The sequence below is a fragment of the Perna viridis genome, chromosome 12, assembly GCF_037379345.1.
Source record: "Perna viridis isolate PV_CMFRI_1.1 ecotype Kerala chromosome 12, ASM3737934v1, whole genome shotgun sequence".
NCBI classification, from domain to species: Eukaryota; Metazoa; Mollusca; class Bivalvia; order Mytilida; family Mytilidae; genus Perna; species Perna viridis.
The window spans coordinates 9,269,006-9,293,873 of NC_142456.1; the positions used below are offsets into that span (position 1 = coordinate 9,269,006).

The 24,868-nt window shown below is 31.1% G+C and overlaps 1 protein-coding gene across 1 annotated transcript; it reads left to right on the forward strand.

The window, feature by feature from the left end:
- The first annotated feature begins 600 nt into the window (after positions 1–600).
- On the forward strand, positions 601–24,176 carry LOC148601108 (exosome complex component 10-like). The gene is made up of 21 exons (XM_088556652.1): positions 601–691; positions 3,237–3,373; positions 4,235–4,358; positions 5,181–5,285; positions 6,848–7,007; positions 7,627–7,684; positions 8,438–8,513; positions 8,979–9,089; positions 13,573–13,716; positions 14,058–14,248; positions 14,839–14,995; positions 15,478–15,626; positions 15,991–16,153; positions 17,507–17,642; positions 18,373–18,467; positions 20,057–20,131; positions 20,582–20,617; positions 20,989–21,073; positions 21,553–21,774; positions 22,650–22,723; positions 24,066–24,176. The coding sequence occupies exons 1-21, from the start codon at positions 620–622 to the stop codon at positions 24,159–24,161; spliced, it is 2,466 nt and encodes an 821-aa protein (XP_088412778.1). The 5' UTR covers positions 601–619; the 3' UTR covers positions 24,162–24,176.
- The last annotated feature ends 692 nt before the right edge of the window (positions 24,177–24,868 follow it).

Sequence of the window (24,868 nt, forward strand, 5' to 3'; positions counted from 1 at the left end):
CACTGCAAGTCTGCTAACCCCACATGCCATTCTGAGGATTGTGAGCTGACATATGTAGAATCATGCTGATATATAGTCCTCTGCAGGTTAAAGTTAAGGTAAAGTCCAGAGAAGCCATTGAATATTGTGAAATTAGCATAGAAGCCTATGGAAAGTGGAATTAGTGGTTTTTAGCCTAGACACTTCCGTCAATTTTTATCGAAAGTTGTTGTTTTTTTTTTTTTTTTTGTTTTGTTTTTTTTTACATCGTACCAAATTCTAACTGTTCATTGAATATATTTCCATATAAATGTTGCGGCCATTTACGAAAAAGGCTGGGGGAGTGACATGCAGTCGATTAGTCCTAATAAGATCATTTCAATAAGTTTCATGGAGTTCTAAAAAGCTCATCTGACCGAAAATTACTCCTATCCGTTCCAGATAAAACATTGAGTTACATTTTGTCTTGTTTCGGATAAAAAGTAGAAAAGATGGAATCTTGAAAAAAATGTCTTTAGATGTGATCAGAAAATGTAGAAGAAAAATAAATTGAAGAAATATTTATTCTATTGTACAAATTTGTGAAAAATCGTCATTTGTCATCATTACGAAACAATGGTTGAAGGAAACACGTGCGAAGATGTCAGAAGAAAAACAAACTGACCAAGAGGAATTTTTGCCTGGTTTTAGCACGTTAACAGATTACACGCAGGTTCGTATTGTGGGGAAAAAGCACTTAATACAATTCTTATTATATCTTAATCATAAGACGTACAAAAAAAATCAAAGTTACTACCGAGGCCGAGCATAGTTATTCTTTTGGAGTTTTGCTCATTTTGACTTCTCACGACATTTGACAACTCGACTTGCGACAATGTTTCTAATTATCCTTTAATGAAAATGAGATTTTTAAACATGTTATCCTATATGGATTGTGAAAATAATGCATTCAGACAATATATGTGTGTTGTATTTATCGCACCGTGTTCTACACAATCATGCATGCTTAGTTTTTTTTTTTGTTTTTTTTTTTAGAATGGTCCATTCAAGTTATCTAATAAACTAAGTGTTTTTGTAATAAATATATTGTTAAATATTAATGTTACCCATTTTAATTAGGGCTTAAAGTCTTTTTCAAACAAGTGAAATGACTCAAGGTGCCCCATTTGTTCAAACTGAATTATTTGCTTGTAGGGTCTATCGTACTGGTACCAACTTCTCCCCATACCAAATAATGTTTTGCTAAAATATTCATTCTTACAGTTTGATAAAAACTGAAAATTGCATGAGATGTCGAAAAGTCTGTTTCAATTCATTTCTAATCAAGAAAATTATGTATATCTTTCTTATATTTCTTGTTTGATTGGTTTTCTGAAATCAAAAGGTCTAAAATGTGTTACCAGAAGTTACCATACCCAACTGTTTATTGACTATTTCTCACTTTCCTGTCTGAATTTTACGTTTTTCTAAAATCATTAAGAGGTTAAAACTTCACCTTAAGACTTTGGATAAAGTTTAGTTCTATAACATAAAGCCACACATTTTATGTTTATCTTTCATGTTTTCATCGGATATTTTCATTTTTTGTTTATAGTCAAAATGGGAGGTTTTATCTTTGGATGCCATTTTTCGAGAGTAACGTTCCGGCAAAAATGACCTGCAGGATGTTTTTGTCTATATATAACGTAATATCAATTAAAAATATCTAAGAATGATTGAAGTACTAAGTTAAAAGATGTGGCTGTAAAATAAATTTATTACCAGATGCAGAAATCCCATTAAAAACATCTAAATTTGCTTTTAAATTAGCACATGTAAGATTCTATAAGCAACAGAATCGATAAGTCTCGAGAAGCATATTTCCGAATAGCGATTAGCAAATATTTAGGATTTTTAATGGCACAACGAAATTTATTCACACATCACTTTGTCAAAGATAAAATATATTTGAAAATCATGTGGTGAGTATGAAAGTAGTATGTTAATGTTGTAGAACTAGATAAAGTTTTGAGAGATTTGATATTGTTTTAAAAAAGAAGTGATTGAGTTTGAATTCTGTACCGTACCTAGAGTCAATCTCCGCACCACCAAAGAATGAATACGATCTTAGGCCAAAAAAAAATGTGTGGTTACTGTACTCTGCTGAAAAAAATAGGGTCGGTAGGTTTTTGGTGGTTTTTTTTGGTTTGATTATGCAGTTATATTTGTATATTTGTGTTTCTGTTGGAGATCTCAGATACTCAGATACTTACTATGTTTCTCTGATGATTAGTAACAGTATTATTGCCAAATCAAAAATGGTTATTATTCGCAACATCTTGTTCATGCTCCAATGTATTACATTCATTCTAGGATTGATTTAATTTTGAATTTTTAGTGTGAATCTGTAGTTTCAGATGTAAAATGCTCAAGTTATTTTGTAGGGTCTGATATAACTGCAAATCTAATTATCTTTGGTGTTTACAGATGAGCTAGAAATCTATCATATTGAAGATTTTAAGGAACCAGTTGAACTACATATATTTTTTTCTGAATGATGGATGGTCTTTTGATTCTTGAAGCAAAATTTAATGTGACTGGGAAATTTTAACAGATGTGTTATACAAATTAAAGTCACATTTTGGCTTTAGCAACAAATGAAATTATCATATAGATAGTAGTGGTTTATCAAATGTTGCTGGTGTAAATAATTTTCGATAATACGCACTGTGAAATAAATTCTGTAATATTCACTCACAGACTTTCTCCTACCAAAATGTCACAACTTTGAAATTCATCTGCCAATCACAGAATTTAAACTTCATCTTGAAAATATTGATAAATTATGAAGAAAATCTTTATAATCAATAGGATAATCAATTTATTATTGTGAATATCCAAAATACCATCACTTGTACCAAGATCATCTGAGACTGAGGATTGAACTGCATGGAACAAGGTCTGCACACTCTTAAAATGTAGGCATTCTTTGGCACTCATGATATTATTTTGTTTATTCACTCTTTGTAATTAATTATCCTATTAATATCCAATTAAACATGAAAGATAAACTTTCATGTAAAATACATATTTTTATGTTATAGAACTATTTTATACCTTATTTGCTCTTTAAGTGCCCTTTTTGCAAAAATAAATCATGATCCCTTTACGTTTTTCATGTAGATAAAACTGTAGAATCTTTGCATATCAGTCTGTTAAAATCTGGATTTTAGTTCTGGGATGTAAATAATTCATTGCAAGTTTCATCGTCATTTCAGCAAGCCCTTAAGAGTGCTTTGCAGGCAACAAAATGTTCCAATGACTTGCCAGCAACTGGAGATGACTTTGATTACTATACAAGTTTCCAAGGTGTAAGAGAAGTCCTTGACATTGAGGGAAACAGAATTTTGAACATGTAAATAGTTGAAATATTCCATTAATTCCACACTAAGAATTAACAACATGTAATAGAATTTATAAGTCTTGTCATATCACTCTGTGAATTCAAGAGAATGAATCCCTAAATCCAATTCAGAAGCATCAGAAATGGTTGTTTTCAGAGTAAAAACTGCCATGATATCAGCAATAACTACATGTACTTTAATATGCATAAATGGGATGATCAAAATAAGGCGCTGTATAGTATTGGAAGTACATGTAGCAATCTGAATACAAATCGGTCTTCAGTAGAATTTATAGATAAAAAATAAATCAAGGATGAGACTTACAAGCTCTATTCTTTAATTATTTTGACAAACGAACCTTGAAATTAGCTGTGGTGGGTCATTACCAAATGCCAAATCATTTTACCATTACAGTACTAGAGCTGTTGTAACAAATTATGGTGATCTCTCTCTTATCTTCTCACACAAGTCAATGGGATACTTTGTCTTTTTTGCAATCTGGTTAACATTTGAACCTAATACTTTTCAAGTTTAAATGTGCTAATATATAGGTAACTTTTTGTATATACAATAGTGGTATGACATGCAGCAAAAACTGTAACTAATGGTGGATGTGACTTAAAAAGAACTGGCTAAAATTTCATTGCATTTCAGGGCATAATCTAGATATTAATGACAAGGTGAAGTATTTTACTCATTTTTCACTCTAGATAAGGCCCTGGCATATTCACTAGACTAAGTTAATTTTTTATATTTTTACCAGTTTCTGTGAAGAAAATTAGAATCATGTTTGTCTCTTATATGTCTTAGGTAAAGTCATATTTTCAATAAGAAATGCATCCTGCAGTATCCTTGTTTTGTTTTCTCTTCAGAATCCAGAGTATTTTGAAATACCAAAGTGTAAAAGGAAACCTGACTGGGGGCAGCACAGCAGTTGACCTTGAAGACAAATTTGACGTTTTGATAGATGCTAATGACCAAATTCTTGAAAGGGTGGTATGTATAACTGTTTTTTACAAATGCAAAATATCGAATTACCTGTTCTAATCGAATTTCAAATTTTATCCTATTTTGACTTATTTTTTTCTTATTTTAAGTCTATGAATGATAGTTTTCTCTAAGAACATCAATTTTTTTTCCATGAATGAGGTAATAAAAATATTGTAAATTTTGTTTCTATGCATTAATATTATTGGAATTACATATTGGGTTATTTGTGCAATTACTATACATTTTTCACTGCTAAATCTTTGCATTAATTCCCAAATTAATAGTACTGTTTAAAAAAATATGTCATTGTTGAAAGGCTTTGTAAACAGTGAAAAAAGAAAGTAATACATGTATGTGGTTCAAAAAGATGAAATCCTGATGTAAATAGAAAAAAATAATGTTGACTACCAGGGCAGTTGCTGTAGCTAAATGTCATGAAATCACTACTTACACATATTACCACCAAAATTATGTTTATTTTTTGGTGGTTTTTTTTTGTGAATAGGGCAAAAATACTTTAATTTTGAGTAGTTAAACACAAATAAATAAAACCATATTTTTTATTTATAATATACAATCACCTTTCTGGTAGTAGTTATCATTTGCATACATTTTCAAGTTATTCCAAAAGCACATGTTACCAAAAATGCTACTACTGCAATCATCTCAGTTTTAGTGTCTGAAAGCAAGAAAAATTGCTCTTAACATGCCAAAATCCACTGACCATATTCTCCCTAAAATAGTTTAATTAATTGGAAATTTTGGCGGGATTGTTCGCCTGAAATTTCAATTTATGTAATACATAATTTTTATAATGACTGATTTTAGGGTGGATGGTTGGATGAAGCATCTGGAGTTAAGAAAAAGGAAACAGCTTTAGTAGTAGCCTCTACTACTCCAAAACATAATGCAGTCGCTAGCTGGAATAAAAAGGTAATGAGGAACCTTATTTTTATTGAAAAGCTTAGACAGATGTTTGATTTTATACAGGTTCAGGTCATTCAAAATGTTTAGACAGGATTTCAGTATATTAGAGTTTGGTTTTGACTGATTTTTCAGTGGTAAATGTCATTGCTACATCAGTTTCCTAAAATAGACATGATTTCTTTGTTTTTTTTTATGAAAAATGAATCAGTTAGATTTTAGCAAACCTGTTAGGCCTATAATGACAATAAGTTAGCTGTTCCCCAACCAATTAAAAAATCAAACACTTAAAACAAAAATAAAAAATAATTTTCTCACCTTGATTTGTATCTCTTAATAAGCTTGCGGTCATAAAAAGTATTGTATTTAATGATTATGATAGGTTTTGAGTTTTCGTCCATCAAGTATAATTTATTACTATTTACCTAGACATATTTTGAGCTCCATGCTCCGTGCCATCAAGCAAACAGAATTTTTTATTTTTGGTCCAATTAGGCTATAAAAAAATATGCTAGGTTCTCAGACATCACCGCATCCCTAAAAATCCTCCCACATTGCGATTTTTATTACGGTAAAATACGGAAATTTCATATCCAGTCCAGAATCGACTTTTAATTAGTAAACGGATTCGTCTGCGAACTTGACAGAAAGGTAAAAAATACAATGTGAATGAGGCTGTTATTTAAATTGATTATTAAAAACAAAAGTATGTCTTGTGGCGGAAAGATGGCTCTTATTTTTTGCCACATCTCATATTCCATTAAAGTTTTTATGCCATGGAGTATTTTATATAACTTCTCAACATCCTGTACATTACAGAATTGTTCAATTCAATGCAATTTCTCGAGAAAAAAAAACTTGTTTCTAATTTAAAAAAAAGTAAATAAAATAAGCCTTCCCCTGCATTAGTTTTTTTAGTAAGTGGCCTTAGATGATCTTTTTTAGTAATTTTATAAGATAATTTGATAGTTGGAAAGCATAAATGTTTTAACCAGTATTTCATCTCTCATCATCATATTAGTTTATCAACTAAAAAAAGTATGCTTAGAAATACAGAATTTTACATTTATTACATGGAATTGGATTTAACCAATTTTGTTAGTGAAATAACTTTAACTCTATGCCCTTTGTGCTCATTCTGGGAAATTTCACTTTTCTTTGTTACATTGTGAAAGGCAACAAATGCACAATCATATAACCTTTATAAAAATGGTAAATACTTACAGAGATGATCCAAAGGTCTTCAGTAAGTGTATGCATACCTTCAAGTAAGCTCTGAAAGGCCCCCCATAACTAAAGTAATAAAATCCATGTTAACAAAACAATGACACTTCTTCAAAATAAACTAGTAGATTTAATTTGTGAAAAACAAGTAAAGCTTAATTTAGACACTAAACACTCTTACGCATTTTATGATAATATTTTTGTTAAGGATTCTTTCTCTTTTTAATAGTTATGCTGTAGGTATTTCCTTTTAAAATTGATTTTAATTGATAAATAACCATTATTAGCCTTTTGTTAATATAGCATAATTGATAATGAATTTATTCTGATTTCACAACATTTTTTAGACCTCTCCAGGACAAGGAAGTAATTTATCAAGTTACAGACTGTTAGCTGCTAGGAACATACAGAGACCTCAGTTAAGGTTTAAAGATAAGATTGACAATGATAATAGACCATTTGTTCCATGTATTCGACACAAGTTCAACGCTGTCAAGTCTTTAGAAGGTATTGTAATTGTGACTTATACTGAAAAATTAAATACAGTTTAAACAGTTTGCACACAAAGACAAAACAGTATGGATATTTATTCCCATTATATGCAAATCAATTTCATCAACATCATATACTTGTGATGGTATTAATAGCAAAATATTGTGCCAGGATCAAAATTGGAAAACTCCAAAGGATCAACTCTCAAAACTGTATTTTTAGTCCTTGTAGGGTTTTACTGCTGAAGGTACATGTAAATCCCTTTGCTTGAATAATAATGACACAATGTTCTCAGTTTTTTTTTCATTATCAAAATTATGTCAAAGAAAATGTTTCTTTCATATCTCCTGATTTGGTACTCTGATTGTGAAGTAGACATTATTGCACTGATATCAGTGATCAATTTTTGATATAAGTTCAAATCTGTAGACATAGAGATTATTTACACTTTCAGTACCCTTTACACCCTTTGGTACTTAAGGTGTGAAAAAACCTCCATAATTATGGATATGAACAACATAAGTTACTTACATGTTACATGCATGTGTACATGCTTATAATACATATTTTCTTTTAGAGAAACTCTGTGTCATTTCATAGAAAAAAAATATTTTTTTTCTTCTTTATCTTTCAGAAAGCCTGAAATTACCAGAGGATGTTACTCTTGAAATGATTGAAAAACCTGAATTTAAGTAAGTTTCTTAATAGTCTGTGTTCTGAAATTTTCCATTATGCTACTGTCTTTCCATTTGACTATCAGTAGTCAACATATCGTACAAGAACCCAAATACCCTTTTAGTAGTTTTATGTAGCAGTCTATTAGTATCATGCAAATTCTGAAATATGTGTCAAGATACACCCCAAAAAAGGCTACACATTTTCAATTTCATACCATACAATACACGTACCTATCCCCTTTGTCACTATTGTAGATACAATCAAATTTAATTTTTCATTTTTCTTGGAATTTTCAGGCATGTTTCATTTTCTTTGAGTTAGTTTGACCATCGGGACACAACAAATGCATTTTGTGAGAAGCCGTTTCTAACTGTTATTTTCAAAACTTTGTCAAAAATTTGCTATAATACAAACAAAGTGATCAGTTTTTTTACGAATCAATATGCAATCAGTCAAGCGTCATTGATTGACAGGTGTTATCAGGTTCTAATTATAAACATGGAAATTACTTTGGGTAAATCGATACTAGAAGTGGAAAATAAGAACGGAATATCACATTTTTTGTCAAAGAATATGAATCCAGGAGATTTTCTACCTAATGCGGTACTTGTATTTTAAAAGGGATGTATCCGATAGACTCCCGGAGAGTCTGGAGATATCACATGTATGGGCATACATTGTAAAGGATTTCAGTTGTTGTCCTGTATGAATTTGGGTATGCCTAACTGGACGACTTGTGAAACTTTATGTTTGTTTATATTTTTCAGTTATCCACATCCTTATCGGTATGAGCTGGAGAATTTGGAGACATCACAGAAATTGTTACAAACAACTACACCATTGGTATGCTTCTAATGATATCTATAAGCCTAGTAGATGTAATTCTCAATATCTTCGGTTTAGAATGAGTGTTCACACCAAATCTTTAACTTGATATTACACTTCATAGTTACATTAACTTCAAACTTTTATTATATGATAATTACATTTACTGTATATATTTTTAATGTATGCTAATCTCATTAGATAATCCATTTTACAGGTGATGTTTCATGAGTCGATGAAACCCACCTTGGAACTATTTGTACATTGTATAGACCACACTCCCACTTAAGTCAACTACCTGTATTGATCATTGTTCATTGCCTATTGCTAGCATGTTTCATTGAAATTTCATCTAAAGTTTTCATGGTGTAAACCATACAAAGGTTTATTCATGCCTTGTGTATTGAGACCATCTTAAAAATCTATATACTGACTGTATTTGAATAAACAGTACTACATTGTGAACTTTTTTTTTTCTTTAAGGATCCTCAGACTTTGGACAAGACAGAGTGTACAGTCGTTACCAAACTTCATGAATTAGAACAAATGTGTAGCATTCTTAAATCACAACAAGAAATAGCAGTTGATTTAGAGGTAATTGAAAGTATAAGAATAACTACAAAGAGGTACAATCTTTGAAAAGAGTGCCTTTTCATTGTTCCAGGTAGGATTACAAAAAGGAGGGTGCAGGTCTTGAAAAAAGACACTTTAGTGTGCTGTTGAATTTTCAAAAAGGGCATGTTTAGTGAAAAAAGGTTTACAGTCATATATAGACTTAATTATTTTCATGAAATTAGAAAAAGGAAAATTTATAAAATAAATAATCTTCATGACACTTTTTGGTGAAATTAAGTTTAACCTCAAAATATTGTTTAACATGATCTGTTTGTAAAGTTCCAGATTATCATTTGAAGGTTTTTAGTTTCAAATATTGCTTTATCTTAAAGCTGCATTAGCTGCCAAATTTGTTCAGTTTTGATTCTACTGAATTTTGCTGATTCAATGAAATAAGTTGGTAGTAATGCAATTGAAGCAATAAATGTCGATAATACCTACAGAATATTGTAAAAACAACGTTTTTTCAATCAAAGAAGAACAATAGTTGATATCTAATTATTTTTCGCCTTTATATCCGAAGATTGCCGACAGGACAATAACCCAGGTTAAAAATACTTTAACCTTGGTAAAAAAAAATAACAATAACTGATACACAGGTAAGCACGTGTCTTGTTTACATTTCATTTTCATCTATTTCTTGATTAGTTTTCTAATAAATAATGACAGTTACTGACCATATTTGTACCTCATTATATCAAAATATGTAAGTTTCAAAAGGATCCTTGCATTATATTTGAATTTTTTTTATGGCTTGAGTCCAATGGTCTTCCTTGCCATTGATTAACCACTTTCGCTTTGCAATCTGATTTGTTTTTTAAAAAAGCGACCCTTACAGCACATGCGTGGATTAAGGTCACCGGAAGACACATGCATACAAATTTATCTAGGTCGATTTTTTGTCTTGCAACACAATAAATATATAGACACCTATTTCGTGTATTTAACACATTTTATTTGTGGATATCAAAAGGAATTGTATAAGAAAAGTTCAATTTAGTAGAATTAAGGCATATTTCAACAGAAATTTTTTTTTGAAAATGACAGCTAATGCAGCTTTAATTTTTAAAATGGAAAATATTTAAAAGTTCCATTCTATTCCAGTTTTTATTTGTCTCTCATAGTTCTTTTACGTGGCACTCATTCTAAAACAGGACAGGAGGTGATTCATGCATGTCAAAAACCCACCATATACATTTTTATTTCTTGTTCAGAAACAGTTACTGATCACATAACCAGTCTTAGTTTTTCATTTGGTCGTTCAGATAAAAGTATAGATTGTACATGAAATTGAAACTTTGAAAGAGTTATTGTTCTTGATTTGGCTTCATTTGGTTGATTTTAGTGGGAGATAAATGAATGATTTTCTCAAAAGTACAGAAGTGAATATGGAAAGGACAACTGTTATGCAAAACTATTGCATATGTTGACTGAAAGATCATCGTTTGTTTGGTGGGTTTTTCTAAACCATAAATCACTTTGATGCAGGCAGTGTCTGATATTTAGAAAGACTGCTACATAAGAATGTTGTTAATTTATTTTTATATTGTAGTAAAATCTATGTATATAATGTATTTATTGATAGTAAGACATTAATAAAAAATCTATCTATCTATTCAGTCAGGATCCATCTTCTAATTGGCAATCATTATCTGAAAACCCTGATCAGCTGAAAGCTCGCTCAATGATTATTTACCTGTCACCTTTTTAGTCAGATTTATGGTTCTTTTATTGAGTTTTAATTATTAATCCCATACTGGAAACTTTCGCCAGAGGGTTTGTTTGTTTGTTGGGGTTTAACGTCCGAGCAGCAATATGTCAGCTATATTCAGACAATGAACATGAAATGGATGATAAAATGAACATGAAATGAAAAAAAAAAAAAGGATGGGTCACAAGGATAATAGGGTCGACAAATTTTGATTGCCACTGGAAAAAGGGGGGATGGGTAAGGTCGGGCAATTTAGCCTCCTGTGGCGGAGCGCGAAGGTTCCTACTATCGAATACCACAGCAGGGTTCTTTAACGTGCGAGGAACGTGGCATTTTTCCCAACACGGTGCACCACTATGGTTTGCGGTCAGGTTTTCCGTATTATAGCCTGACAACCCCAGCATGTAACACGCCAGGGGTACCCCATTCCACCACCTGGGGCACACATCCCAGTTGCTCTGTGGGCCGAGCGCCCAGCCCCTGGCTAGGTTTCTGAGCACTATTTAGTCGCCTTATACGACAAGCTTAGGGCTGCTGCAGGCCTATTCTTTTAACACCCGGACCTGCACGGGGCTTCGCCAGATGGGGTTTTAGGTTTACATTCTGTCAGCCCATCCGGCAAGTCAGTTTTACACACTTTTTTTGCCATGCTTGCAGATATTCATTTGTTAATTAGTACATTGCTTTACCATGGCAAGTTACAGTTCAAGGTTTAATATTGTTCCTGTCCATTGATTTTTTTTTCGCTGAGTTATGGTCCATGGACTTAGACAATTCATGCTGACTTGAAGCTTTCCTTCCTTTTTTTCGTCATGCTTGCAGATGTTCTTTGGTATATCATTTCCAGATCAAGATCAAATTTTGTTTCATTCCTTTTATTTTTGGCTGAGTTATGGACTTTGGAGAAAATTCATGCAATATCTGTTTTCTGTGCTGTTTTCTTCATGGTTGCAGTTTTTCATTTGATATCTAGTACATTGCTTTACCATGATAAGTTACAAATCAAGTTTAAAAATTGATCTTGTCCATTGATTTTTTTGCTGAGTTATGGCCCTTGGAATTAGTAAGTTAATGCAGACTTGAAGCTTTCTCCACTTTTTTTGTCATGGTTGCAGTTATTCATTTGATATTTGGTACATCACTTTACCATGGTAAGTTACAGATCAAAAAACAAAAAAATACTAAACTACAGTGGTTACAATATTGTTTTAACCATTATATCTTAACTACCAATAAATTCTTAAATAAAATTGGAGTAGTAGATAATCCAAATTGTACCTTCTGTGAAGAAGAACCAGAAATAATAGGACATTTATTATGGAATTGTAATGTAGTTCAAAATTGGTTACAAGACATAGATACATGGTTACTATCAAATAATATAAGCATACCTCTTAACAAAAAGATATTTTCATTTGGAAACATTACATTTGGAGTTATTAATAGTGTATATAATCTGGTACTACTGAAGATTAAACAATACATATATAATGCTAGGTGTTTTAAGAAACCACTTTCATTGCAAGTAGTAAAAACTATTATAACGGACTTGTATAATACAGAGAAGTCAGTTGCCATAAGATATTAAAAAAAAACAAGATCAATTTTATAAGAAATGGCAAGCTTTCACTGTTATCATGTAATGAAACTAGATAGTGGGACAGAATTCAGTAGTGTTAATGTTCATGTAGCACAATACCCCTCCACATTTTAATTTTTCTGTTCCATTATATTTTTTTTTCTTTTTTTCAAACCTTATTTTCTTTCAACTATGTATGTAGGTCAGCATTCTTGGTTACACTGAAAATTTATTTAAAGTGCACACATGTATTTATACGTTGTTACCCAGTTCTACCATGATTGTTGTTATATATTGCAATATTGTAAACCTTACCTTTTTGAGTATTGTGAAATAGTGCATATCAAATCAGCTAGAATATATTTGTTTTTATATCACAAAAGAAATATTTTACATTCATGTTATTATGTCTGCATATAACATGTGACCATGTGCTGATTATCTTTAGAAAATGAAAATAAAAAAAAAAAAGAGTTACAGATCAAGTTTGAAAGTTGTTCTGGTCTGTTGATTTTTGCTGGGTTATTGCCCTTTTACTTAAAAAAATAATGTAGACTGGCAGTATTTTTTGCTGTGTTATTGCCCTTTTAATTAAAAAAATAATTTAGACTGGCAGTTCTCCACACTTTTTTGTAAACAAATTTCATATGATGTTTGAATTCTGTTTTCTTCAACAGAAATTTCCTCTGGTAGGGGACTTTGTATTGCCATGCATACAATACTCTATGATTACTTGTTTCAAATAATTTATAATTAGTGAGTTACAAATAACATTCGGTCATTCAGCTGTTTTCCTAATAGGCAAGGTAAAAAAAAAGATTTACATGTGTTACCACTAAACTAGAATTGTACATGTACATGCAAAAATGTATATGTTTATTGTATATTTTGCTTTGATAAACATGTTAGTCGTCCTGATGTTAACAACGATCTTAAAGTTCATCTATCATTTCATTAATTTTTATTAAGAAAAAACTATTATTTTCTGCACTTTTCAGCTAATCAGTAATGTATGAAAGTAGCTAGTATGCTACATACATGGATAAGTAAGAACAACCGATCATTACGGTATTGAAAAATAATGATTTGGAGACCTCATTGTGTACCATCAAAATATACCTGCAAAATATGATAAAGTATGATTAAAATCTGTAATATTTTCTCTTTTTCAGCACCATTCCTATAGAACGTTCCAAGGACTAACTTGTTTAATGCAGATATCAACTAGGTCCCAGGATTTTATTGTAGACACTTTAGAACTTAGGAATGATCTTCACATTCTAAATGAGGTGTTCACAAATCCTCTGATTCTGAAGGTGTGTTTATATTTTCTCTTTTAGTTAATCACAAGTCCTTTGATTCTGGTGGTACATGTATGTAAAATATTCTCAAAATCTTTTGATTTTTAAGATACCTGTATGTTAAATATTCTAAATTAGGTGATCACAGTTTTTTAATTTATAAAATAACTCAGTTTTAATATGTTCAGGAGTCATTCAATTTTGCATATGTTAACTTAAGTACATATGTATGCAATTTCACAGGGCTTTTACCATGATGTGAAAAATAATTTGAAAAATTTAGATTATCAATGAAAAGTGACATTAGCCAGAAGCAGAATACAGTAGGCTGAAATCACTTGATCATTATCTTATAGGTGCTACATGGTGCAGATATGGACATAGGTTGGTTACAGAGAGATTTAGGTCTGTACATAGTGAACATGTTTGACACAGGACAGGCAGCGAGGGTATTGAACATGAGTCGACACTCCTTAGCACATCTACTTGAGATCTATTGTAATGTTCAGGCTGACAAGCAGTACCAACTGGCTGACTGGAGAATCAGGTAATATAATGTATTAATGGAAAACCTGGCATGTACTCAAGCTCAGTGTCTGATGCTTTAAACTCACTCTATATGTTGCATACTGGTGTCTTAAAAAATGCAAGAATTTGGCAAAATTTTGGAAAAGTGACATTATCAGATTGTCAACCTAGATATGACACACTAAAGCACAAAAGTTCAAAAGAACTGCCTGCAGTGGAATTATGAATTATGTTATATGGAGATTGATGATGACTATCAGAAATAATGGACTATAACCTTTCAAAACTGTACCACTGTGAACAATAGGAATTTGCCTTGTCTTTTCACCTGTCTGCTCATCTGTGCACATTTTTTTGTTAGCACAGCTTCTTTTTGACTACTTTATACATGTATTCAATTTTAATTATACTGTACTTAGTATGATTCCAATGTGTGACACTTTTGACTGTGCATTATTAGCTGAAGCAATAGAATATAGAAAATTATTACTGTATAAATGCAAAAAAAATTATAAATAAACAGCAAAACAGCGATGTCACTTAACAATACCACTAATACAAGTTGAAAGTTTGTTATATCTTATAATTATTATTGTTAATGTTTGACAGACCTTTACCTGAAGAGCTAGTTAAGTATGCGAGAGAAGATACCCACTATCTGTTGTATATATATGATAGAATGAGAAACGAGTTGATAGAGAGAGGAAATGAACAGAAAAATCTGATACATTCTGTAATGCAGAAATCTACAAGGGTTTGTTCACAGGTAACTTTTTATAACTGGATGTTTATTGTAATATTGACTGGGAATTTCCAAGTAGGCGAATGTTTTCAACAAAAGTAGTTCCCACGAAAGTTTGGTTTATAAGATAAGGAAATAAACATTCCATGACTTAAGTTTAAGGTCTATTAATGGAGTTGATGAATCCCCCTCTGCATGATTTTTAGATGTCACTATACATGAAGTTGTCTGAGGGTTTTAGGTTGAAGTTTGCCTTAATTAGCAGATATATGTAGAACATGTAAAAAATAAGGGGGTTTTTCAACAGAATTTTGTTTTGATGCATTGATATTAAAATATTTGTTTGGTTCATTGTGCTGCTATGTTGGTTTTGTAATACATGTATACAGATATTTTGTTTTCTTGTTATTATTTTACGAACTGCTTTCACCAAGAATTGTTCGAGGTTTACCTTGGAATTAACAATAGACATTTCCCGAATTTTTTTAAAAATTTGTCTATTATAGGTCTATAGAAAACCTATATTTACTGAGAACCTTTATATGGAGTTGTATAAGAAAAGCAAAAAAGTATTCAATTCTAGACAGCTAGCTTGCCTAAAAAATATGTTTGCCTGGCGAGACAAGATTGCCAGACTTGAGGATGAAAGCATTGGGTAAGATCTAAATAATCCTTTTAACATTTTGTTTATGTATTTAATTCTTTATTATCACCACACTATCAAGCAGGGTTAAAAAATAAAGTTATGAGTGGCAGAAAAATTAAGTTGAAACTTTATCATGAAAGTCAGGATGTCAGTATTGTCAAATCTTAAGATCAAACATTTTTGCAAAAACATGTACCTACTTGAATCACAAGTAATTACTCTGTATCTAAACATATATGTATTATAAAAAACAAACAGAGACACATAGCTCTCAAAAAATGTCATTATACATGTGAATAAATTAATTTGACAAGTCTGAAAAGTTAGCCAACATGTATGTTTCTCAGTTATACCTTAATTTTTGTTGTTATAGGTATGTACTGCCAAATCACATGTTACTACAGATCAGTGAGATATTACCTAGAGAGAGACAGGGTGTATTTGCCTGCTGTAATCCTATTCCTCCCCTTGTACGACAGTACCTAATAGAAATACATAATATTGTTAGGGAATCAAGAGAAGTGGCATTAACAACAGTTAGTTATAGTATTTTATTTTATTTCATATCAGAGAAGCATAAGTTATTCTTATTGGTTAAAACATGGTCATGTGTGGTAATCATTAGTGTGCCTTGAAATGTCAGGAAGGCATTATCATGTGAAAATGTTCAGGTCATTATTATACAATAATGCCCTTTTCAGATTCTTCATTGAAATAAACACAATAGTTGCTTATGTAGATGGCATTATCAATGAACTGGACTGCCCTTGGTAAGTGATATTGCCTTCAACATCGATAATGTTGCCTGCTGTTCAGGGCATTATCAGCATTTTAGGCAATATCACTGTCCCTTAGGCAGTCAATTTATCATGTCAATGTCCTATATACATTGTATAAGTATTGATTTTTCTGTTTGCTTACTGTCATTGTACTCCTTTTGTCATACATAGAACAATACCTGATAAAAATACACAATATAATGCCATTGAGTTTAGAAAAAACTGGTTAACAACAATAAGCTTTAGAATTTGTTTTCTGTTTGCTGTCGGTAAACCTACATCTCCCCCATACAACAAGTCCTGAACATAATATACACAATATAGAGAGAGGCGTAGTTACCATATCTAACTCCCCCCCCCCCCCCAAATGGCCTCTAATTACAATCTTCGCATGCAATCAAATTTAGATAGTAGCCTTATACAACAGCTCACCTTATCATTTATTATTATGAGGGATGTTTAGATAGTAGCCTTATACAACACCTCACCTTATCATTTATTATTATGAGGGATGTTAACTCAGTAAGGAATCAATACTCTAATACATGTTGCCTCAACTGAGCGATTTTTGAGTATAAGTAACAATACATTTAGTTAAATATCAATACTTGAAGTTCTGATCAAAAAAGAAATATACTTGTACATGTGTTGATGTAAAAGATTTTTCCAGTATATAAGATCACAAAAAAATTCAGAAATTACGTTCAGAATTGATTTTAAATCAATATTAAAATGGCATTAATAAAAGCACATGAACCTAAAATGTTTTAACAGAAATACATGTACCAAATCACTTTATACATTTATTTGTTGTATTTGTAATTATGACCTCTGAATTTTCTTTTGTTTAGGTTTCTACTCCTAAGTTCTAAGTTCTGATCAAAAAAGAAATATACTTGTACATGTGTTGATGTAAAAGATTTTTCCAGTATATAAGATCACAAAAAAATTCAGAAATTACGTTCAGAATTGATTTTAAATCAATATTAAAATGGCATTAATAAAAGCACATGAACCTAAAATGTTTTAACAGAAATACATGTACCAAATCACTTTATACATTTATTTGTTGTATTTGTAATTATGACCTCTGAATTTTCTTTTGTTTAGGTTTCTACTCCAAAGATTAAGGAACCAAGTGTCTACAAACATCCTAAGTACAACCCAGATAGTTTATTGAACTGTTCACATGATATGACACACCAACATAAATACCAAGATTTAGGCAATACAGAATGTTTGATGGGTAATCATTATTGTTAACTGCTATATTAGACCAATAAAATTAATAGTCTTGTTTCCTGCTACCAGCAAGAAAAAAGTGGGAAATTATTTTATTTTTCAAAAATATTTTACATTGAGTTAATGGGGAAATCTAGACTTTAATAGTGCTTGAGCCAAAATGATCATAAAATGTTCAGGGTAGGTACAAAAAAAAACTGTGGTAGGTAGGGTAGCAGGAAACAGACTTTTTTTTTTGCCTTTTTGCCCATTAGAATTTGATTCCATGCTTCATACAGCTTGAAAAATTACGTAAGGCTTAGAATGTAGAACCCATGAAATTCCATGACTTTGAGGTGGACACTTTTTATATTCCCATCTTTTTAATGATGTTCTGTGGTATTTTGCTTAGTGTCTGTGTATCCACAAGTCATGAATCAACTCAAATTGCTTTGAGAGATTTTCTTGATTTTTCAGTATGCTGTTTGCCTTCATAGAAGGAACCTCCCTTTAATGTTTCATTGTTTTTCATTTTAAGGTAGGGGAGGAGATTATTATATACCTTAGCACAACCATCTCTGAAATTAAAAATGTTATCAGACTTTGTTTGGGCAGGGATATGAAACACTGTTCTTTTATGTCTCTTTGAAATTAAAAATGTCTTCAACATTTGTTTACTCCATTGTGTAATGAATTAAATTTTCTCCCATATACATGTTGTCTTTTAACTACAGGTTATACATGTTTATTTGTAGATTCCTCTTTACTGACAGATAAATCATCAATTTTTGGAGATTCTGATGTAACAATTTTGAAAAGTAAACCACTACTGACAGTTTTTATGAATCAGGTAAGTGCTATTATACATGTTTATACATTAATTAATTTATATCGTGATCATGGTATCTGTGCACTGATCTGTTTGTTTGGTTTCTGCTGCAGCTGCTTATCACATCCACTTGATATTTGGACAGAAGCTTTTTCTACATGTAGGTCAATCTCATTAAAATCAGACCTACCAATTCTTTATGTAGGAGTGTTGTTAGGTCCTACATGCAGTGACTGAATGGAGAAATTGATAAGTATAATTTTAATTGATTGACAAGTATACCATATTGTGGGATTTGATTTCAGACTTAAGTGAAATCAACTTTCTACATGTATTTGGCCTCTTTGCTTACAATTTGACCATATTATTTTGGTTGTAGTCAGCTTTGCTTACGTTTTTTCTATAGACAAGCAGCTTAGCATGAGAAAAAATGTAAAGAATATACTGTAAATGTTTATTTTTTACATGTCATAGTTTTCCTTACCTCTTTTGTCTACCTCGGACTTGACTTTTTATGAGCAACTTGGCAGGTGTTTCTTGAAAAGCGGAGGACACTTATCCTACTGGTGCACCTGGTCCATGCTCCCAGATTTTAGTGGAGTTCGAGTTGCTCATTTACTTTTGTTACTTTGTATGTATGATTTCAGTTACTTTATGTTCTTTGTTGTGTATGTCTGTTTTCCATGTCTGGTCTTTGTCCCTGGATTACATTCTTTTGATTACCACTAGAGCCTTGCTTCCCTTGGTTACTTTTTACCACAAAAATTGTTATGTTTACAGTATTTATTTGCATGCAAGTTTAGAAAGATCTTATATTTTTAGTATAAGATAGCGTGATATCAGCAATGAACAATAATCACCGTGAAAATGCTTAAAACCATAAACAGTATATGTTAGTATTAGGATCTTTATAGTATTTACATGTACAACACATGTGTTGTCACTTGGTCTGTAAATAAATCAGTTCAGTGGGTTGATAAGCAAGCTGTCTTTTGATTTTCTTCAATTTGAATATTCGGTTTTTCAAAACAATCACTTCAGACTCTGTGAGAAAAAGTAAAGATTTTGAATTATGAAGAAATTTTGATTTCTTCAAGTTGGATAGAACATAAAGCTAAGTAGAGGTTTAACATAGTAAGTAACAGTCTTGATAATAAAAAAAAACAGAGAGGATACCAAAAACCTGATGAAGTTTCTTTAATTTCTTTTAAAGTCAGAAGCAGTAGTTATTTTCTTTTAAAATCAGAAGCAGTTACAGACCACATTTATAATCAGTCTCAGTCAGTCAGTTACTTAGTGTACTTTTGAGATAAAAATTATATAGATTGTGTATGAAACTAGGACATTGCAAGAGTTACCATTTTTTTTATTTTACTATTGTTTTATAAAAATAAAGCATATGTAGACCTAAAAGCATCGTTTGTTTGATGGGATTTCTACACCATGCTTGAATGATCACCTCTACAATATAGACTGTGTTTGAAATTTATATGGATGGGTAGTTATTGTTTTATATACATGTATAACTATGTCTTACACAGCATATTCATTCAGGATACTAAGGCTATGGTTTGAATTTCTGTTGAATTTTTTGTACATGTGTGTTTTAGCCTCCAGGAGAAATGACAGGAGCCCAGAGAATGGCTGCTGCTATATCATCTACATTTGTCAGTCCTCTTGCACAGGTACATTATAAAACTAAATGTACAGTTGTATAATAGAAACTTTGTTTTGTCTTTGCTTGCAGCCATTAGTTATTTTGAACCATTCTAGAGGGAATTCTGTAATTTTTTGTTTTCTTTTAAAGAAACTATGTTGAAATTTATTGATAGGGCAATATACATGTGCAATGCATATAAAAAAATGTGTTAAGTGCTGGAATCTGTATGAATCAGCAAAATAGAGAAATAATGAATCTCTGAAAAAAACACACAGATTTGATAATATGGGCACTTAGTTCATGGTGTATTAAAGATAAATTAAAGTTTATTTATCGTAGAAAAGTCTGAGGAGGAAGAAAAGTGAGTCCAAAGTTACTATGGAATGATAGAGAAAAAGTGTGTTCTAATGCATTTCATGCCTCCAATTACTGACACTTAATTTTTAGTCACATGTAATATTATTCTTTATTGTAGTACCTGCCAGACCCGACAGAAGGAACATCTTCACAGGTAATTTGAAAAAAGTAGATAATTGTGATGGATTTTTTTTTTCAGGGGAATTCACATGTGCATTTGCTACTCTCTCATGTTGTTATTTTAGAAATGGTTAGTCGTAGATTCAAATGATTTCAGTATGCATTTGTTTACTTCTAAATTCAACACAACTTATTCTCACTGGAAATAAGCTAATATTCTGGATATACTATAAAACCCTAATTTAATGCCTCTGGAATTATCGGCAAGCCCATGTCACCACACATTTTCATTGTCTTGATGATCTGTACATGCAAACAACCCTGTTATACTGCCTAACTGTATAAGCCCATTCTTTGACAGACTGCTTACAAGAATTGTTAGTAATGTTATGATTTTAATATTAGGTGTTATCTCCATGGAAATTGATGAAGCACACAGCTGTTAAAAGAAAAGAGACTGAGCCAGTAAGGGCAACACCAACAACTCCAGGTAAAAATAGCTACTGTAGAAATAATTTGATGCATATAGTTCCTTTTGGTGGTTGTATAAGTTTCTGTCAGTCAGTCTGTTGGACATAACATTGTCATACAAAATAAGTATAATTTTAGATTTAAATTGCATGAGAGAATTTTTAAATTTACGGTCTTGGTGATATAGTAAATTTTTGCACATTGCTATCAAATTGAAGGCTTGTTAAGATTACAAAAATATCACACGTAGAGGTACCTACAGTACAAGCGTTCAATCATTTCCTTTTCAGGACCTCCAGCACATAAATCCACTTTTGTTGGTTTAGTCCAAAGCATGATGTTTGTGAATCGTATCTTTCAAAATTTTGGTTTCCATGACCTTCAAGACAAAAAGTATGTTTGTCTTGCCAAAAACATAGTATTTGTTTCATCCTGAAATACATAAAACATCTGCCATTAAAAGTGAAACTACAATCAATCGGTATATTTTATTTGCAGGACCTCCACCAGCAAAAAGACAGAAAGTTCAAGTTATAGATACTGGAGAACCATTACGATCGATAGCTAAAATAAAGAGTAAAAGTGGGAGCTTACTCAAAGGAGATCAAAAAGATGCTAATAATAGTAGTGAAAAACAAAAAAAGAAAAAGGAACATGGAGAGGTTGAAGAAACATTTACACCTTATGATTACAACCAAGCTGATGTTAAAATCTTTGATGGTATGATGTGAAATTCATGTTCTAATTATTTTGATTTAGCTTTACATAATTCAAAGAATGGTTCTGAACTTTAATACACACAACTTAGCATATAGTCAATGCATATGAAAAAATGAATTGCTTCAGCAGTGGACAGCAAAATAAACATTTTACTGCAAAAAATTATATTGGATTAAAATGATAGTGGTTGACTGGGAATTTTTAATAGTTATATGTATCATTCCAGATGAAGTTGATATTTGCGATCCATTGTTGGATCACATTAATTGATATGTTTAAAATGATATTTCTATAAAACTGGGTGTAGAATCAGTGAAATAAGGTTCATTTTAAGTAATGGAAAACAAATGTGGTCTACTTTGACTTGATAACAAGGAGAAGGTTTAGTGAAGTCTGTTTGAAAAAAAACTATTGACACTTATGTCTTTGTAATCTATCACAAAAACTTCTTCCTGTCAAAGACAAATGGGAAAAGTGAGTACAAACTAGGAGGAGGTTTTGGTAATTTCTCCTGCTAGATTTGGCCCAGATTTATTTTGATTAAAATTTTCACAGTATTTTTTTTCCTTTTGGTCTAGGGATTCAGGATACTTGATGGACAATCCACAATCCTTCCAAGCCTAACTTTCTATCATACCTCTGATACAACTACCTCTAAGTAGTTTATGATTTATTTCAAAAACAAAGATATAAATTATATAAATTTTGTAACCATGTTTTTTCTGTCCATGATATATCATTATATACAAATATATATAAATGTTTCACTTGAGAAATTTCATACAAACATAGTTTTCTAAACAATAATTTCAGAAATTTACGTGTACCCCTTTAGCTTTTAACTAATTTGATGAGTATTACTACTATTTCTGTAGCTGGAAAGTTCAAAGGCAATAAAGATGTATTTGATCCAAATGCAGGAATGAATAAAAAAGGGAAAGGCAGTAAGGTAAGTTGTGCATTCTGAGATTTACTATAATTGATCATTGAAATGGTAGTTGCTATTTTGTAATTTTTTCCATCGGTCCAGCCAAAAATTAAGTCCAAGGAATAACTTTAGTTTTTTTTTTAAACAAATTAAAATTTATTCAACAATTACTAGTTACCATACCACAAAGAATCTATAAAGCTCTTCTTCAGATATCATATATGATATTTTATCTTTTATCAGTTTTGGTCTGTCATTAAAATGATCAAAACATTCATAAAATCTGTCATGCTGATTTTTAGTTGGAATATGACAGGTTTTTAGATAAGGCCAAATAGATTTAATTAGTTGATTCTAGGCCCCTCTGCCCCTAAAAAATAAAAGAATTGGGTGTGAATTTTTTTCATGTCAGTTTCTAGATACTATAACACATGATTCTTTCATTTCTTGGTGACTAAGCCCCTCTGCCCCTAAAAAATAAAAGAATTGGGGCGTGAATTTTTTTCGTGTCAGTTTCTAGATACTATAACACACAATTCTTTCATTTCTTGGTCACTTAGCCCCTCTGCCCCTAAAAAATAAAAGAATTGGGGCGTGAATTTTTTTCATGTCAGTTTCTAGATACTATAACACAAATTTCTTTCATTTCTTGTTGACTATAATGACGTTTCTTTTCTGAAACTGATGTTGCTATTGATTTAGAACATAGCTATACTCCAAAAACCTAAAATTAGGCTAGCAAATATCTGGTAAGAAATAAAAATTAAAATCTTCCCACCCACCCCATATTTTTGTGAAGGTTGGATGAGAATCTACCATTTTACAAGTTCATTTGACCTTAGGATGATTTGTTTATATAACAATGATTAGTATAAACACAAACTACTCTTGCAATCAGACATGATTTTTTCCGCTAATTAGCTGAATTCTGCTTTTTCAAATCCAGATTCTACCGTTACTAATCTTTTTTTTACTGTATTTTTACTTCCGATTTTGCCAATTTTCGCTTTGTTTGTAGACCTTGTAAAATCATCTCTGTATAATGTAAGAGAATTCTGTTCCTCCATACTCTAACCTTTTACTTGTGACCTCCATATTGCTAACCACGTTTTGATGGTACCATGTCTAGTAATAGATAAATTCTAGGTTTGCTGGAGTAAATCACATTTAAAATGTTTTCTAGTGATTCAACTAAATAACTGAAATTGGCTAACAAATTTTGTTAGTAACACTTTGCTGTTTGAAATGGTAACCTTTGCCGTGCTGTAATTATGAGGAGAATTTGGGCTTTGTGTAGTTCTAGTAGATATTCAAGAATATTGTGAAACTATAAAAATTGTTCATGACTTTTACTTATTTGTAGGTATACAAGCCACAGTTTTCAACAGGAAAATCACAGAAAAGTTCATCATTTGGAAAAATGGACAAATCACAGAAAACTCAAATTTGGCCTAAATAAAACATTTTTATCAAATACTCATTTATTTTTGGAATGCAAGATCTAATTACTCTGTATTAGTATGCATTAGGTGTGACTTTTGACCTTATGGAACTAAAATAGGTCTGTCATGGAGATATTCTTTGGATTGTTTGGCATTGCAAAGTAGAATTTTTTATACAGAGATTTAAAGTGGATACATAGAAAAAAATTGTCAAAATTGAAATTTGTTGAGGGAGTTTCAAAATAAGTTTGGGAAGACTGATAGGTCAAGATGTGTGCCTGTTTTGCTGCATACATTAACATTGTATCAAATTGATTTCTATATTAAATAAGCTTCACAAGCTGTAGAAAGTTTTATCCTTATTTTTTTTTTTTTTTTTTTTTTTTTTTGTGTGTGTCCCAATTTTTTGTTTTCAATGATTTAAATGTATATTTTTTTATTTTTAATGTTTATTTGTAAAGCGCATAGAGTAATTTTATTAGATATGGGCTATATAAGTATTTTATTTATTTATTTATTTATTTATTTATTATATCCTCATTCAACAAGTAGATGGTGGTATATTGAAACCATCGTAGTACCATCCACAATTTATTGAAATGCACTGAAAATGAACATTTCAAGGGCAGATAACTGTGTCAAAAACCTCATTTTTCTAAGATTCTGTTGAAAAATTTCTGAGCAAATCCAATGATGCAGAGATCAAATAATGGTCTTTTCAACT

Bases quoted from the DNA above. Each gene is read 5' to 3' on its own strand.
- LOC148601108 (XM_088556652.1), top strand. From the start codon at position 620: ATGTCAGAAGAAAAACAAACTGACCAAGAGGAATTTTTGCCTGGTTTT. The intron at 14,996-15,477 runs GTAACTTTTTAT...TGTCTATTATAG, and splicing joins CTACAAGGGTTTGTTCACAG to GTCTATAGAAAACCTATATT. The intron at 17,643-18,372 runs GTAATCATTATT...GTTTATTTGTAG, and splicing joins CAATACAGAATGTTTGATGG to ATTCCTCTTTACTGACAGAT.